The 18233-nt window shown below is 29.6% G+C and overlaps 1 protein-coding gene across 1 annotated transcript; it reads left to right on the top strand.

The window, feature by feature from the left end:
• The first annotated feature begins 9186 nt into the window (after positions 1 to 9186).
• pnut (septin 7-like protein pnut) lies at positions 9187 to 11839 on the top strand. Its single transcript, XM_065514341.1, has one exon. The coding sequence runs from the start codon at positions 9726 to 9728 to the stop codon at positions 11319 to 11321; it is 1596 nt and encodes a 531-aa protein (XP_065370413.1). The 5' UTR covers positions 9187 to 9725; the 3' UTR covers positions 11322 to 11839.
• Positions 11840 to 18233: the final 6394 nt, after the last annotated feature.

Raw genomic sequence — 18233 nt, 5'->3', positions numbered from 1 at the left:
TTGCCAGGATGTCTTTTAAAATTGACTGCACACCTTGGCCTAAATTTTGTTGGCGCTTGTTGTTGTTTTGTTTCAGCATTGTCCTTTAAGGTTTTTTGATATCAGAAGTGTGCCAAATTTTTTAGGGATTTATGTTTATCTTTTGCATTCTTTTAAAAGATCAGTCATTCTTCAGCTTGATTTGTGTGTGGAGGTTGAGTTGAAAGATTGAATGGTATGATTTTAAATAGGTATTGGTTTTTTTGTAACGGTCGTTTTTGGTATTTATGAATTGAGTTAAAGGAACTGAATTGATTTTATATTCAAAGCAACCATTAATGTAATGATATGTCGCAAATATAAGATACAATAGGACAATCATTCAGAATACTATTTCTGGGTTATTCCAAATTATAAACCATTGGAGTTGGGTTTCTCCATAATCTACTCTTTGGAGTAGATACAAAATCCGCGGGGTTAGAATTAAGAGAAAATGTAAATCAATTTTAAAGTTAATAAATAATGAATGAAAAAAAAATTCTCAATTAATGGTAGTCAACTGTTTTGACCGATTGTCGGTCTGAATTTCTCACGCTCTCTCTCTTCGCTCCAGCCTTTATCCATTTCGGTTGTTTCTGCGTCGATTTGCCTTCTCCACGTATGAGCTGGGAATCTCCTTCTTCTGCCTTGTGGATTCTACTCAATTGCATTTCATATGATGTCATTCCATGACCTTCTCAATGTATGGCCAATTCAACGCAATTTACGTATATTCTGAGGCAATGGGCTGTTGATTGGATTGTTCCCAGAGCATAATATTGGATATCACCAGTGTATTCGCAAGATCCTGCAAAGACTCTGGTTCACAAACACCTGGATCCTATGCATGTCGCGAGGGCCAATGTTCCACGTCTCACAACTGTAAAGAGGAGTGTTAAAAATGGTGAACTTCGTACGCTGGGAAATGGAAGATGAATTCCAAATAGTTTTAAACGACCGAAATTTTGTCGCACTTTCCATACACGGTTGTCAATGTCATCATCCGACATGGCGTTTTTTGAAATAATGCTCCCAAGATAGCAAAAATGGCAGACATCTTCTATTTGAGTATTGCTAAATATCATTCAGACGACCTTGAAGTCTTCCCTTGCCGTTTTGCAGAGCACTCCGAAAAATTGTATCTAGGACTATAGTAAACAGAAGTGGTTATAATACACAGCCTAGCCGAGCATCGATTTCAACCTTTACAGTTATAATTGGCACTTTACCGTTTATATTTCGGCAGCTAGCATTCTGGAGAAGCAATTAATAAGTGAGATAAATGAACTGCTCATCTTTAGAGGCCATGAAGAAGTCAATCCAATGCTCTGAAGTGAAGCGTATCGCAGACAGAGCGTTCTGCTTCGATCGAAACAAGTAGTAATCAGACAAGGCACGATCTGGACTATAAAGCGGGTGAGGCCAAAATTCCCAATCACTTCATTCTAATTAGTTTTTAACAGGTATTGCAATATGTCGAGCGTTGTCATGATGGAATATTACGGTTTTATGTCTGGGTATTTTTCGGCCAATACTCGCTTCAAAGGAATGAGTTGCCTTCGGTTCAGGTTCCCTGTGATGGTCTGGTCAGATTTCAGCAGCTCATCATAGATAGTACCCTTTTGCCCCAAATACAGATCGTTACCTTAACGCCATGGATACTTGGCATTGTGTCGATTCGGTTGGTTGACCGGACTATCGTTCGGTGTATAAGAATGATTTCCTTTATAGCGTCAAAGCATCATTTCGGACATGCAAAATCGTCTTTCAAGGTTTCCGGGCTTCACTGCGTATGGTACCCTTTGCATGAATCCTGCTGCTTGCAAACATTTTGAAATTACTGCTTGAGTAACTCCGAATGAGTTTTACAAGCTCTTGTTGAGTTTTACAACAATCATCATGGAGTACTGCCTCCAATTCTTGGTCTTCAAACTTTTTTTGCTAGCCTGGGCGATCTTCGTCTTCCGTTTCAAAATCACAACTTCTGACCCAACCAAACTACCTCTCTCACGTTGAAACCGATGAGAACACATTTACCATAAGCTGTTCTTCAGCAGAACTTTTTTTTCAAATTAAAGAAATAAAGCAAAACTTCCCGCTTTCGTTGGTAAAGAATTTGACATTTATAATTTTAATTCAGACCGAATTCATACCGTTATCATTAAAATACCGTTACCGAAGTAGGCCAAAATAGAGTTATCGATTAACCGCTTTGAATCGGTAGCCAACCCTGGTATTTAGGCCTTCAGATCCCAAGTAGACATTTAAAATCTCATTTGAGTCGCTTGAATAGTATTCCTACAACAGATTCACAAAAAAACCGTTTCTAAGAACACTTACATATTTTATATTGATATTACAACCGAGGATCGGTTTGAGCATGCTGGCGCCTGCATGCTGGCGCCAATTGGAGACACCAAGTGTTTTCAGATCTTACCCATAGGTGGATTCTTCATTATATACCTTTAGAGCTGAATCGTCATTATCCATTCGCAAATCGGACTTTAAGGCGCCTGACTACATCTACGTCGGCGTTTAGCTATTACAGATCATGGTTCATTCTTATTCGGAATCCATCATCAACGCTTATGAGGCAGTAAATCTTACAGAGAATTTTGCTCTCAAACACTGCACAATGACTCGTCTGATATTTTCATTGTCCATGTTTCAGCACCATAGAGCAACACGGGTCAAAGAACGATTTGTATAGTGTGATCTTCGTCCTTCGAGAGAGGACTCTACTTTTCAATTGCTTACTAAGCACAAAGTAACATATATTGGCAAGAGTTATTCTCCAATTGATTTCTAGGCTGAGTTCGTTGTTGTTAGTAACACTAAGAACACTATTCCGTATGTATTCGAAGTGGATTTGTAAATTTAGGACCACTCCGTGGAAATCAAATCTCATAGAGAACTATTTTCAATAATATGCAGAATTTTTAAAAAAAAATTAATTTATTTTTCCAGGTTCTGAATCTATTTCCTTTTTTGAGTCATTTTCACAATTTAAATTTCTGCATAATCATGATACCATTAATATGAAATCCTGGACATTTAATTAACATGTTGAACAAATTAATTTCCGAAACAAAAAAGCAATTCTGTTTACTTTTCCACAAACATCTGTTAAATAATTCCCACACTATAAAACGACATGACAACGCCTTTAGTATAGAAAACCCACTCAAACCTTACAGTGGACACATACTCACATACCTTTACTCGCCAAATAAAAAAACAAACCCTCTAAATAAAAACTTTAACCACTTTCATATACAAGATACAATACATAATAATCCTTGATAAGGTACAGTTTTTCTAACACCACCCAAATAGACAGGCAATACTCGAATACTCGTACACAGCAATAACAATTCTGAATTTTAAATTCAAAAATTTGTGTTCAAGGAATGAATGTGAGAAAAAGTTTTTCTCACGATCACCTAACTAAAGGTATTTTTCTAAATGCAATAATTTTAACTATAATGTTTATTAATCCACGTGCAAAAGGGGGAAGTCAATACACATTACAATACCAGGCACAACACACAGGCACTCACTCTCACAAGCAAGGACTTGCTAAGGTTTAGGAGTAAGAACAAAAAACCAACCACCATTCAGACCATCAGCCATACAAACCAACCAAACAGCAAAAAAAGCACTATGGACAAATAAACTAACCGCGTTAGTTAAGGCGGAAGGAACTTAAGAAAGTTGCTTTTATTTTAAATATAAAACACACATAAGGACACTAAGGCACAGCTCAGTAAAAAAGATGATGACGTTGACGAAACGCTAGGAAAAAAGACGCCCCTATTTTCCAAATGACGCGAACTAAAAACTCTACTATACAATAAATGTTTATGAGCGATCGTATAACTATGGGAATTTTGTTTTTGTCATCTGCAAAGGTATTTTATTTTTAACTAAAGACAAGGACTCGAAAAACTTTATCGCGTCAAACACGTGAGTGAAACCATGGGAACTTTTACTAGCTGCACCCTTATTATACTGGCTGGCAGTGTGTAATGAGTTCTTGAAGAAAAGTCATAATAATTATGATAATATTCAAATATAGCAGGCGAAGACAAGGTAATCAGATTCTCCAACACATGATCCTTGTCTTTAAAACAGGGGAGGATTTTATTTTTATTCAAAACTATTTTTTTGTTTCAAAAAAGCTAAAAGGTGAGTACAGCGATTTGTTTTGAAGAAAAACACAAGAATGTGTGAAAATATTTCTAAGTAGAATAAATATTTTGTTTTTGAGGAGGGGGAGGTGCTGGTATTAATTTATTTATAATTTTTGTTTATTTTAAAATAAATAAAAATTAATGAATGTCATAAATGGTTGGGGAAATATTAAGGATAAAGATTATTTATTATTGTAAGTATTTTAAAGCACTTGGGAATTTTTTCTGGAGTTGAAATTTTCCAATAGGAATATTTTATGTAAAAATAATAAGAAGTATTTATGGTTTTGAATTATTTTAAGTTGATAATGAAGTTATAAATCATTATATTTTTCAAGAATATCATTATAGTCTGTCTTAAATATTTTTTTTAGAATCGAATCTATTATTCATCGCAATCTCTAGCAAACCGAAAATTTGAATCGATGGATAGATTTTAGGATTGTCTTAAAAAAAATCAAATAATTTGAGGTGTTTACTCACTTTTGAGGCTCTCTGTATATTCTGGATCGTTATAGATAGTGGAGGAGATATAGACATGTCCGTGTGTCTGTTGAAAACAACTTTCCGAAGCCCCAAAAAACATTCATTGGCTGGTATTTAAATCGTGAATTTCGGCCGATATAAGCAATTTTCTCCCCAATTTTTTTACTAACATTTTTCTAACAACATTTTTTTTCACAAAATTAATTTTTTCGCCAACCTATTGGGTAGTCATATACCCAATAGGTTGGCGAAAAAATAAAATTGCAGGATTATAAATAGAAATTATAAGAGAGAAGAATTCGAAGAGGTGCTATTTGCATGACCGGTTCCTACTAAAGGCATCTATGCATCATAATTCCTTCCCTGATACTTTGGAAAGGTTGCTGAAGAAGCGTTTTCTTAATAACCTGGCACGCAGATGTCGGACAATTGCAAAAGAAGTGTAAAATGGTCTCTACTTCCTCCTCATTTTGACAGCTCCTACAGAAATCATAAAGAGGCAGCCCAAGTCTTCCAGCATTGGTTATCCCTGGGTCCACGCACCCAAGTGAATACAACTGTTGAATGTCTCGCCATATCATTTAAGGATGCCCGGCATTCCTGGACTATACTTAATGTTTTTTAAACACCTATCAGGGATTAAATTGCCGCTTTACTGTCAGTATATATACGAATATCCCTACCAGATATCCTGCAGTATCTGAGCCAGTTGGCCGCTCTCCTAATGGGCGATAACTCAGCCAGAAGAATACTACATCAATTGGGAATCTTAAGGACATTCTTATCACAAATCCAGGAATGTACTGTAAACAACAAAGAGTCATATACGGAAAGTTTTGATTTACTTCTTTAATTTGAAAAAAATGTTCCGCTGAAGCACACCGATTACTCACCAAAGATTATGGTGAATGTGTTCCATCGGATTTGTGCGGTTGAGAAGTGGTGATTTTGACACGGAAGACAACGAACGCCCAGGCCAGCCAAACAAGTTTGAAGACCGAGAATTGTACGCATTCCTCTATGGAGATTGTTGTAAAACTCAACAAGAGCTTGCAAAATCATTGGGAGCTACTCAATCAGCAATTTTAAAACAGGAAGAAGCAGGATCCATCCAAAAGCAGGGAAATTGGGTACCATACGAATTGAAGCCTAGAGACCTTGATAGACGATTTTGTATGTCTGAATTGCTGCTTGAACGCTATAAGAGTTTTCTCTATTTTTATTTTTTGCACCGAATCATTACTTGCGATGAAAAATGGATCCATTACAATAACCCGAAGCGTAAGAGATCGTATGTGAAGCGAGCATTGGCCGAAAAATGATCAGAATATGCGGCCAGACATGAAACCGTAATGTTCCATCATGACTACTTGTTAAAAAGTATTTAGAAGGAAGTGGTTGGGAAGTTTTGCCTCACCCGCTCTATAGTCCAGACCATACCCCGTCCGGCTACTATTTATTTCGATCGATGCAGAACGCTCACTATGGGATAAGCTTCATTTTGGAACAGAATATCCGAAATTGGATTGATTCGTTCTTGGCCTCAAAAGATGAGCAGTTCTTCTGGTTCGGAATCCATATGTTGCCGGAAAGGTGGGAAAAGGTCATAGTTAACAAAATGGCCAGTACTTTGAATAAATTTATATTGTACAAATGTTTCAGAATAAAAGCTAAAAATTTGAAAAAAAAAATACCGCGTTTTACACTTCACCAAATTATACGTTTTGGTAACCAAAATTATTTTTTTTTTAATTTTTAGTGAAATGTATGAAAAAAATTTTTTTGGTGAAAAAAAATTCGGGTTAAAAAATATTTTTCCCGATATAGGTCAAAAATAGGCGAATAATCGAGGTTGTACTGGTTTCATCCTTATATCTCAGCCATTTGTGGGCCGATTTTAAATAGCAACCGAGTCTATAGCGGATATATTGACGTATGTGAGTTATTTGGGGGCTAAGAAATGTTGATTTCATCATAAAGACGGACATGGCTTTATCGACTCCGCTATCGATAACGATCCAGAATTACTTATATACTTTGTGGGTTCACAAATGAAAAATGTAGAAATTACAAACGTAATGACAAATTTATATACCTATTCCCTTGCCACACATGGTGAAGAGTATAAAAAGAGAAGTTTGAAAATTCAGTAAATTAGTTTTACAAACTTAATTAATAAATTAACTAAAATTTAGCGAACATTACAGGCGAAACCGGTTATTCTGATATTTGTTTTCAATTTATGGACCATAGACAACTTGTTAATAATGTTTATAATTTTGAGGGTGCTAAATTTGTTTGCTCTTTACTGTTTGGTAAGAAATCATTTACAGAAAAGGAAACAAAATAATTGCTTACCACTAGCACCTGGACCATTTTTTCCTTTCACTACTTTTTACTTTTTGAGCAAATAGAAGAAATTTTGGAAATCCAAAAAACACAAAAGAATACTTCACTTGTAGTTTCTTTCATACTTTTAACACTTTTCAACAATAATAATACCACCATATTAGCTTTTAGTATTTGTGCCTTTTTTTGTTTTGTTTATTAATGTTCTAAATAGTCCATAAGACAATAAACAATAAAATAAGAAATATTTTTTAGTTTTTAATAATCTATAAATTCACCTCACGTAATGGACGTTGTGTGAAACGTGAATTTATTTTTGAGCACGCGCAATTGTTGTTGCATGAGTATTTTTCTTTATTATTATTTTACTTACTTTGCATTTTGAGGCCTCCTCTTCATACTATTTTTGTGCAACGGTACTTTTGTGCTGTTTCATGTGTTGTTGTAGGTTTTGTTTTTTGTTTTTGTGGGACAAGTCGGTTTTTGTTGAGAATTGTGAAAGAAGAAGAGTTAATAAAGTTAACGAAATAAAATAATAAAATAGTACAAAAAGAAAGATATGAATTAAAACTTGGTGAAACTATTTTGGTTTTACCGTTACATATTGTAGTTTTGTAAAGAAGTTGAAAGGAAAAGTGTTGCCATTTTGAAATTTAATATGAAATTATTAGTTTTGATATACATAAATAGATAGTAATTTATTTGATTAAAAATATTTTCCCATATTTTTTTTTTTTTAAATTTAAAGGAAATTAATTTTCCATAAAATTTTGAACTATGTATTAAAATTTTTAAATTTTTTTTAAATTTAATTGCCTAAAACTGGTATGTATTTAAAATTTTTATTTTGAAGTATAATTTAGTGAAGGGTATATAAGATTCGGCATATATATATAGCTATTATTTTAATCCAAATTTTTTTTCACAAAAAAAAAATTTTCTGTCAAATTTTTTTTCACTATAAATTTAAAAAGGAATTTAAAAAAAATAAATTTCCCATAAAATTTTTTTTTTTAAAAATAAAAAATTGTGCATAAAATTTTTACCCATGTATTAAAATTTTTAAATTTTTTTATAAAATGTTATTCCTGTATTTATTTAAAATTTTTATTTTAAAGTATAATTTAGTGAAGGGTATATAAGATTCGGAATATTGCTATTTTTTTTTTTTTAAATTATTCCGACAAAAAAAATTTCAAAGTTTCAGTAGAGGCAAAAAAACTGTTTTTTATTTAATACATTACACTAAAAGTCGGATACGGATACAACTGCACATCGATTTCTTGTAAAAACTGAAAATTGAAAATTTTTGAGTTGTCTCTCTTTATAGGAACCAGTGCGATATATTCCTGTGGGCTGGCATTTGCACTCTTAAGAGCCGATTTAAACTATTCTTTCAGCAAAATCGAGCTCTTCCCTTATATCTCAGCCAAATGAAATATTGATGTCAGAATAAATATTTACATATCTCCTCAAACATACTAAATTTTCATTATAGTTGGGAATATCGACTCCTTATTTTTCCTCAATATATCCTAATATACATAGATAATCCTAATATCAAATTGAAGGGTATAGTAAATAATCTAAAATAGTTTTGTTACGGACAATTTTCTAACACCAACTCAATAAATTTCATTAAAACTTTTATGATTCCACTACTTACATACATATGTCTTCAAAAAAATATTTTAGTTAGTAGAATATAAATACAGACCAAATAATCATTCATATTGTTTTTAATAATTATAGTTAATTTTATTTAATAATAACTATGTTTTTTTTAATTTTCTGTGCAAATAATTTACTTCCCTCCAAAACAACTCACATCTGGCAATGCTATTTAATATTTTTGCCATATTTGCTTTTGTCTCAACATCTGGAATAATAATAAAACACAAGAAACAGCCGATAAGAGAAAACAAGCGTCCAGCAAAAAACACAACACTCACACACACACACCCATGCAGAAAATAACATAAAGAAAGATAAACGAAAAGAGAAGTTAACAAATAAAAATGAGTAATACTTGAAGAGAGCATATAGCCAGCTCACTTGCTCTCATGGAACATAACAAACCATCATATTTGTTGTCTCTTGTTATCTCTGTTCAACAATACTGTTATAAATTCTTATTATTAGTTCTTCTTTTTTATTGTTGGAGAAAACACTTTACAATACAAAGCGCATTTTGTGTGAATTTTCGTATTGCAAGCATATTGAATTTAAAAGACTTAACGAGTGCACACAACCATTTACACTAAACGAAATAATACAACAAAAAAGGTTAAAGAATTGTTAATACCAAAAGTTAAATATTTAGCAAGCAAAAAGAAGAAAAACCATTACTAATTTTTATTTCATAAATGGATAAAAGAAACATGTAATGAAACACTTAAACTAAGAAAAAAAGGAGACAAGAAACAAAATACAAAAAAGGAATTGCAGAAATTTAGGTGTGACATGAAGTGATTACCAGTGGAGTAATAAAAAGCAAAAAATAAAATATAAAAAGTATAAGAAGGAAAAAAGAATTATATGAATTCACAAGAAGGATAAGAAAAAATAAAAGAAAAAGCTAAATAATTATTAAAATAATAGCAAAAATCTGAAACGAGAATTTGTGTTTCCTGTGAGCGTTTAAATTGAGTGTTTGTGTAGAAGGAAAACTAAGCAAAAATGCAAAACAGCCCCCGATCAAATGGAGCAATATCCTCGTTGCCCAGCACTTTGGCACAACTTGCTCTGAGAGATAAACAACCTGCCCCGGCTCTACCCCACAGCTTACCACCCTCAGTGGGCGGTGGTTCAAGTGTGCTGTCAAAAGCCTCCGCGCTGCAACAAGCAAATGGTGGTGCTGATGCCAATAATGTAGGCCATAATGATTCCAATAAGCTGACTACAGAATTACAAGAGAAAGAACAAGAAAACAAGCAACAACAGCAGCAGCAACTGTCACAACCAAAGCAAAAGCCACCTCTGCCAGTACGCAACAAACCCATGGAAATTGCAGGTTATGTGGGTTTCGCCAATCTGCCCAATCAAGTGTATCGTAAGGCCGTCAAGCGAGGCTTCGAGTTCACATTGATGGTGGTGGGAGCCAGTGGTTTGGGTAAGTCAACGCTCATCAATTCCATGTTTCTGTCGGACATCTACAATTCGGAGCAATATCCTGGACCCTCACTGAGAAAGAAGAAGACCGTAGCAGTGGAAGCCACCAAGGTGTTGCTTAAAGAAAATGGTGTCAATCTTACCCTCACCGTGGTGGATACTCCCGGCTTTGGTGATAGTGTGGATAACACCAACTGTTGGGTGCCCATTTTGGAATATGTAGACTCTAAATATGAAGAATATTTAACGGCCGAATCCAGGGTGTATCGCAAACAAATTCCCGACAATCGTGTGCACTGTTGTTTGTATTTCATTGGCCCCACTGGCCATGGTTTGAGGCCCTTGGATATTGCTTGCATGCAAAGTCTGTCGGATAAAGTTAATTTGGTTCCTGTCATAGCTAAAGCCGATACTCTGACCCCCGATGAGGTGCATTTGTTCAAAAAACAAATTCTAAATGAAATTGCCCAACACAAAATCAAAATCTATGATTTCCCCTCAACCCTGGAAGATGCAGCCGAAGATAGCAAAACTACACAAAATCTACGATCAAGAGTACCCTTTGCCGTAGTGGGAGCCAACACCATAGTCGAACTGGCTGATGGCAAGAAAGTACGAGGCCGCCGTTACCCCTGGGGTTTGGTGGAGGTAGAGAATCTCTCACATTGTGACTTTATAGCTCTGCGCAATATGGTCATACGCACCCATCTGCAGGACCTCAAGGATGTCACCAACAATGTCCACTATGAAAACTACAGATGTCGTAAACTCTCCGAGCTGGGCTTAGTCGATGGCAAGGCCAGACTCTCCAACAAGAACCCCCTCACCCAAATGGAAGAGGAAAAGCGAGAGCATGAATTGAAAATGAAGAAAATGGAAGCCGAAATGGAGCAAGTATTCGACATGAAGGTCAAGGAGAAAATGCAAAAACTTAAAGATTCCGAGCTAGAGCTGGCGCGCCGCCACGAAGAACGCAAAAAGGCTCTCGAACTGCAAATACGGGAACTGGAAGAGAAACGCCGTGAATTCGAGCGGGAACGCAAAGAGTGGGAGGATGTCAATCATATCACTCTCGAAGAGCTGAAGCGCAGATCCCTGGGAGCCAACAGCAGTACAGATAATGTTGATGGTAAAAAGGAGAAAAAGAAGAAGGGTCTGTTTTAATTAGAGTTTCTTAAAAAATAAAACAAAAACTAAAGCAACCACAAACAAAAGATAATACTTTAAAATGCACAGTATTTTTCCCCCACTTAAAAAAAACAAAGATTTTATTTTATAAACACAAATTTATTTTTGTTCTTTGCTAACATTCTCCTCCTTTTCTCTTGTACTACTGTCCCTTTTTTTATATATTATATATTTTCCCCCTGCTGCCCTTTTTTTATACGATTATTAAAGATGTAGATTTTTAGATTTAAAAAACAAAAACACAAAATTTATGTTAAAAATTTTATATTGACGCTATATTTAGATAAACTTTTCTAGTAAAGAAATATTAAATTGCTTAAACAATAAAACGAAACTAAAGTTATAAAAAAGAAAATATTAATTATTATGAACACGACAAGAAATATGTAACTTGAAAACTATATATTATAATACAAAATAAAAAACAAATAGATTTTTGACGCCAAATACACAAAATTTAAGAAGAAATAAAAACGATTTAAAAAATTCTATAACATTTAGTACTTTTTATTTAATTTATTTTCTAAAACAAATATGTTTATTAAAAGAACTCTTTTTTTGATAACAATTCAAGAAAAACTTATAAAAAATATATCAATATTTCGTAGTTATTTTAAAAATTTCGAAAAAAAGTATTTGAATTTTATTTATGCATGCATTTGAACCTTTTTCAAAATTGCAAAAAGAACTTTTTAGGAAAATTAAATTTTTTTTTGTAAAATTAACAAAAAATTACAGCAAAAAAAGTTTAAATGTTCTTATTGCATTGTTAAAAAAGTACTTTTTAAGAAAATTAATATATATTTTTTTGTACAATTAAAAAAATGTCAAATTACAACAAGAAAAAAAGTACTTTTTGGTGAGTCATAAAAATTACTCATTTTAAGCAAAATTTCAAAAAGTACTTTTTTGCTATTTCAAATTTTATGTTACTTTAATTTTTTTTCATAGTTAAAAAGTAACTTTTTGCCAATTTATAAAAAAGTTTTTTTTGCAAACTTACAAACTGTACTTTTTTTAAAGTTACAAAAAGTACTTTTTTTAATGTTACAGAAAGTACTTTTTTTCATAGTTACAAAAAGTACTATTTTTCAAAGTTACAAAAAGTACTTTTTTTTAAAGTTACTAAAAGTACTATATTTCAATGTTACAAATAGTACTTTTTTAAATGTTAAAAAAGGACCTAGTTCAATGTTACTAAAAGTACTTTTTTTTAATGTTACAAAAAGTACTTTTTTTCATAGTTACAAAAAGTACTTTTTTATTATAGTTACAAAAAGTACTATTTTTCAATGTTACAGAAAGTACTTTTTTTCATAATTACAAAAAGTACTTTTTTATAGTTACATAAAGTATTTTTTTTCTTAGTTACAAAAAGTACTATTTTTCAATATAATACTTTTTTTAATGTTACAAAAAGTACTTTTTTTAATGATACAAAAAGTACTTTTTTTCATAGTTACAAAAAGTATTATTTTTCAATGTTACAGAAAGTACTTTTTTCATAATTACAGAAAGTACTTTTTTCATAGTTACAAAAAGTACTTTTTTTCAAAGTTACAAAAAGTACTTTTTTTAATGTTACAAAAAGTTCATTTAGCAATTTTTGTTGACATTAAAAAAAGTACTTTTTGCACATTAACAAAAAGTAAATTTTGGCCAATTTTTAAAATTTTTTGTAAAATTACAAGTTCGTTTTGTTTTTTTTTCATATAAATTAGAAATAAAATATTAAAATTTTCGTATGACTTTATAATTATAGTAAAATAATTTAGACGTTAAAGCAAATTAAACTAAATTTTTGATAATTTTTAAAAGTACTTAAATTTGAAATAAACTGTTCATGATTATTTTTACTTCAATTTATTGTAAATATTTCTTTATTAAAAAAGTTTATTTAAAGTTAAGGCTTAAAATTGTTTCTAAACAAAAACAAAAAATTATTTGGCCCAAAAAAATATGTATTCTAAATACATACTTTAGAACTATAACCTCACTTTTTGAAAAGGTACTAATAATATAGCATTAAAAAAACAACAAACAAACAAGAACAAATGGCAAATATTATTATTAAACAAACATTCTTTATAAACAATTTACTTAATAATATATTTAAAGAAAATTTATTATTGATAATTAATAATAAACACTTAAACAAAAAAACAAACAATTCATTTAATTAATCATTGTAACAAATGCTAATAGTCATTAAACCATTAAAACACACACACAAAAAAACCAAGTATAAAATCAAAGTTTAAATAAATATTTAATATATAAAACAAAATAAATTAAAGCAGAAAGAAAACAAAAAGAAACTGTCTGTCTTCAGCAACAAATTAAGCCTCTTTGTAGCTTTGTAGAAAATACTACAATTTTTTTTAAAAAAATAAAACACGTAAACAAATTTAATAATTTAACATAAATCTATATATAAATTTAAGTCTCTAGTTAGCTTTGTTAACCATATCCGTAACCCTGCCCAAATAAAAAAAATCAATTTAAGGCCCCAGAAAACGTTAAACCCCTACCCCCCTCATATACCCAACCTACCCCGTACTCTCTTCCCTTAATATAAAACACAACAAATGTAATTTCCTCTCTCCTCTTTATCGTATATATAGAAATATAAATAAATAAAATAATTATAATATTATTGCTCATAATACGAAAAACAAATAAATAATATTAATAATAATTAATACATTTAAAACTACGTTTACATTTAATTTGTAAAAAAATACAAAAAACCAACAACAACAAATAAAAACGAAAAAAAACTTAATAAATATTAAATATTACAAAAAAAAATATTTACATTTGTTGTTATTACAAAGAATTTTAATTGATTGTTTGATGTTTATTTGAAAAGAAAATGTCAGGGATTTAGAATACATAATAAATAAAAAAGATAGGGAGGTAGAATATAACTAATACATGATCAAAACTGTAAACATCGAAACTATCTTCAAAACAACATTGCCGCCATAGACTGTCAACCTTGAGACTCCCTATTTTATTCTAATAAAATTTATGCTAAATAAATTTAATTCCAATAAAATATTTTCTAAAGAAGTTTTATTCGAATAAAAAGGATTTTAAAGAAATTTGTTCTAAAGAAAAAAAAAATATTTTATTCGAATAAAATCTTTTCCAAAGAAATTTAATTTTATTCGAATAAAATATTTTTTGAAGAAGTTTTATTCGAATTAAAATTATGTTATTTTATTCGAATGACATTTATTCTAAAGAAAATTAATTTTTTTCAAAAATATTTTCTAAACAAATTTTATTCGAATAAAAATTATTCTAAGGAAATTTTATTTTATTCGAATAAAATATTTTCTAAAGTTTTATTCGAATACAATTTATTGTAAAGAAACTTAATTTGATTCGAACATATTTTCTAAAAAAATTTCATTTTATTCGAATAAAATATTTTATAAAGAAATTTTATTCGAATAAATATTATTCTAAAAATATGTTATTTTATTCGAATAAAATTTATTCTAAAGAAATTTCATTTTATGTATTCGAATAAAAATTATTCTAAAGAAATTTTATTTTATTCGAATAAAATATTTCCGAAGGAAATTTTGAATAAAATATTTTCCAAAGAAATTTAATTTAATTCGAATAAAATATTTTCTAAAGAAATTTCATTTTATTCGAATAAAATATTTTATAAAGAAATTTTATTCGAATAAATATTATTCTAAAAATATGTTATTTATTCGAATAAAATTTATTTTAAAGAAATTTCATTGTATGTATTCGAATAAAAATTATTCTAAAGAAATTTTATTTTATTCGAATAAAATATTTTCTAAAGAAGTTTTATTCGAATAAAAATTATTATTAAAATAAGTTATTTTCTTCGGATAAAATTTATTCTAATAAAATTTCATTGTAATAGAATAAAAATTATATTGTAAAGAAATTTAATTTGATTCGAACAAATATTTTCTAAAGAAATTTAATTTTATTCGAACAAAATATTTTCTAAAGAAATTTCATTTTATTCGAATAAAATATTTTTTAAAGAAATTTTATTCGAATAAATATTATTCTAAAAATATGTTATTTTATTCGAATAAAATTTATTTTAAAGAAATTTAATTTTATTCGAATAAAATATTTTCTAAAGAAATTTTATTTTATTCGAATAAAATATTTTCGAAGGAAATTTCGAATAAAATATTTTCCAAAGAAATTTAATTTGATTCGAATAAAATATTTTCTAAAGAAATTTCATTTTATTCGAATAAAATATTTTATAAAAAAGTTTTATTCGAATAAAAATAATACTAAAAATATATTATTTTATTCGAATAAAAATTATTCTAAAGAAATTTTATTTTATTCGAATAAAAATTATTCTATAGAAATTTTATTTCATTCGAATAAAATATTTTCTAAAGAAATTTTATTTTATTCCAATAAAATATTTTCGAAAAAAGTTTTATTCGAATAAAAAATATTCAAAAAATTGTATTTTATTCAAATAAAATATCATCGTAATCGAATAAAAATTTTCTAAAGAAATTTCATTTTATTGGAATAAAATATTTTCTAAAGAAGTTTTATTCGAATACAAATTATTCTAAAAATATGTTAATTTATTCGAATAAAATTTATTTAAAGAAATTTCATTGTAATCGAATTTTATTCTAATATGTAAAATAATTGAAGCAAATATTTCACTTTGAATTCGGATGAAATTTTTCTTTAGAAAATATGTTTATCACAACGAATACAAATTTTCTTTCACTCCAAATCGGCTTGGATTGAATATAAAATAATTTGGTAAAAAAATTTTGGTAATAAATAATGATTAATAAAATTATGCGAAAAAAGTTGTAAAAATAAAAAATGTTGAAAAAAAAAAATTGATGACAAAAAAATTTTGAAAAAAAAATTTGATGAAAAAAAATTTTGTAGAAAAAAATTTCGTGAAAATATTTTTCCCGATTTTGACCCAGTGAATTTCTATGGCGTTGGAAAGGTCTTTGAAATATCTGTCATTAGATATCCACATTGTCTATGTTAATGACTTAGTAATCCATATATAGTAGATCAACAATAGGCCACAAATCGAGGTAGTCGATGTTTTTTGCTTTTATCTCAGCCATTTGTAGGCCGATTTTACAAAATAAATCGGGACTATAGCGGATGTATGTATGTAGGCTTTAAAAAGTTCATTTCACCAGACAGACATTCAGAATATATATCTACTTTATGGGGTCCCAAATGAAGAATGTGGAAATGACAAACTTTTATATTCCCTTCACACTCATGGAGAAGTGTATAACAAGTTTGTGGTATCACTTTTGTGCTGACATATCTCAGAATTCTCCCAGTTAGACCTACTAAATCGTATGACGCCACAAAATCATTATATCTACTTTATATTCTACTTTAAAACAGTTTTGCGCCAGTTGTGTAATTTAATTTTGTAATTTGCAGCGATTAGTTTTATTAGAAAACAGCAATCATTGTTTAAACAAAATTGTTTTTATTTTTACAATATTTATTTATTTGTTTATTATTTATTTATGATAATGATGTTAATATAAATTCTACAGCCAAAGTTCTAATCGCATTTATTTAACAAATAAGTGTTTTTTTTAATTTGACTTGTCTTATAAATATATGTATAATTGACTCATAAATGTTTCTAAGTAAATACTACACACATAGTTAACTAATAAATTATTCATAACCGCCATATGGTTTTTTCACTTACTGTAATAGATCAATGAAATAATTTTCTAAAACAGTTGACAGACAAAAATTGACAACAGCTTCAAAGGGAATCTTTGGAATCACAATCAATGTAATCAAATTCTTTGCTTAGCACTTATTTCCTTTACTTTTGGCGTACACTGTAATATTTAATTAAACTCTCAGACATTGAAGACAAAAAAACTGCATATTTAAAATAATAATATTTCCATAATTATTTTTTTCTTCTTTCAATTTCGAAATTATTAATACATTCACCTCATTTAACTATAAAATTTCTATATGTAGGAAAAAAATGCAAATTTTATAACAATTTCTTTTTTTTTCATTTTCATATTGTCTGTTTGCATGCTACACTATAATGGGTGGCAAATACTTATGATAATAACCTTTTACCGTGATACATACATATTTTCATAAGTGTCTTCAACAGAAGAGATATTTATTTTTCCTAAATCATATGTTTGCTTCTGAAGCTGGAAACATTTGTTGTCAAAATGTTAACCGATGTTTAAATTCTCCAATTTCACAATTTGTGTCTAAATATGACTTACTTTTTAAAAATCAGAGACAATTTTATTCCGATTTCCAATAAAATGAAATCTTTTGTTTAGAAAATTCTTTTCCGATCGTACAATAAATCTAAATTTCAGATTTAGCCTATTTGTTTTAAAATTCCAAAGCAGGGAATCCTCAATGGAACAGAGTTTTAAATATCCTTGTATGTTTAAATAATATAATATAATTCCGCGACTTTTTGAATTTCCCGAATCTTAACTGAAAGGACAACACTGCTCCTGTCAACAGTTGACTCCTGTCAATATTTGAACAAGCTGCATCATTTAATTTGTGACTAGTACCGCGTGACATGAGCAGAAAATAGAATAAAATTAATGAATATAAGTCCGTGACTTTTTGAATTTCACAACACTGCTAATGTCAACAGGTCAGTTGACTCCTGTCAAAATTTGAACAAGCTGCGTCATTTAGTTTGTGTTTGACAGCAGGCTACCGCGTGACTAGATAAAATTGAAAAAAAATTAATTTCGCCTGCCCTTAAGCATTATTTTTTCCGGAAAAAAACCATTACTAAGGGTCTAATTTTATAAAACGAAACGACAAACGTTAAAATAAAATTCTATG

Source organism: Calliphora vicina, chromosome 5 (assembly GCF_958450345.1).
Source record: "Calliphora vicina chromosome 5, idCalVici1.1, whole genome shotgun sequence".
In the NCBI taxonomy this organism is placed as follows: Eukaryota; Metazoa; Arthropoda; class Insecta; order Diptera; family Calliphoridae; genus Calliphora; species Calliphora vicina.
This window is presented reverse-complemented; position numbering and strand designations above follow the sequence as displayed.

Coding starts and splice junctions, on each gene's coding strand:
- pnut (XM_065514341.1), top strand. CDS start 9,726: ATGCAAAACAGCCCCCGATCAAATGGAGCAATATCCTCGTTGCCCAGC.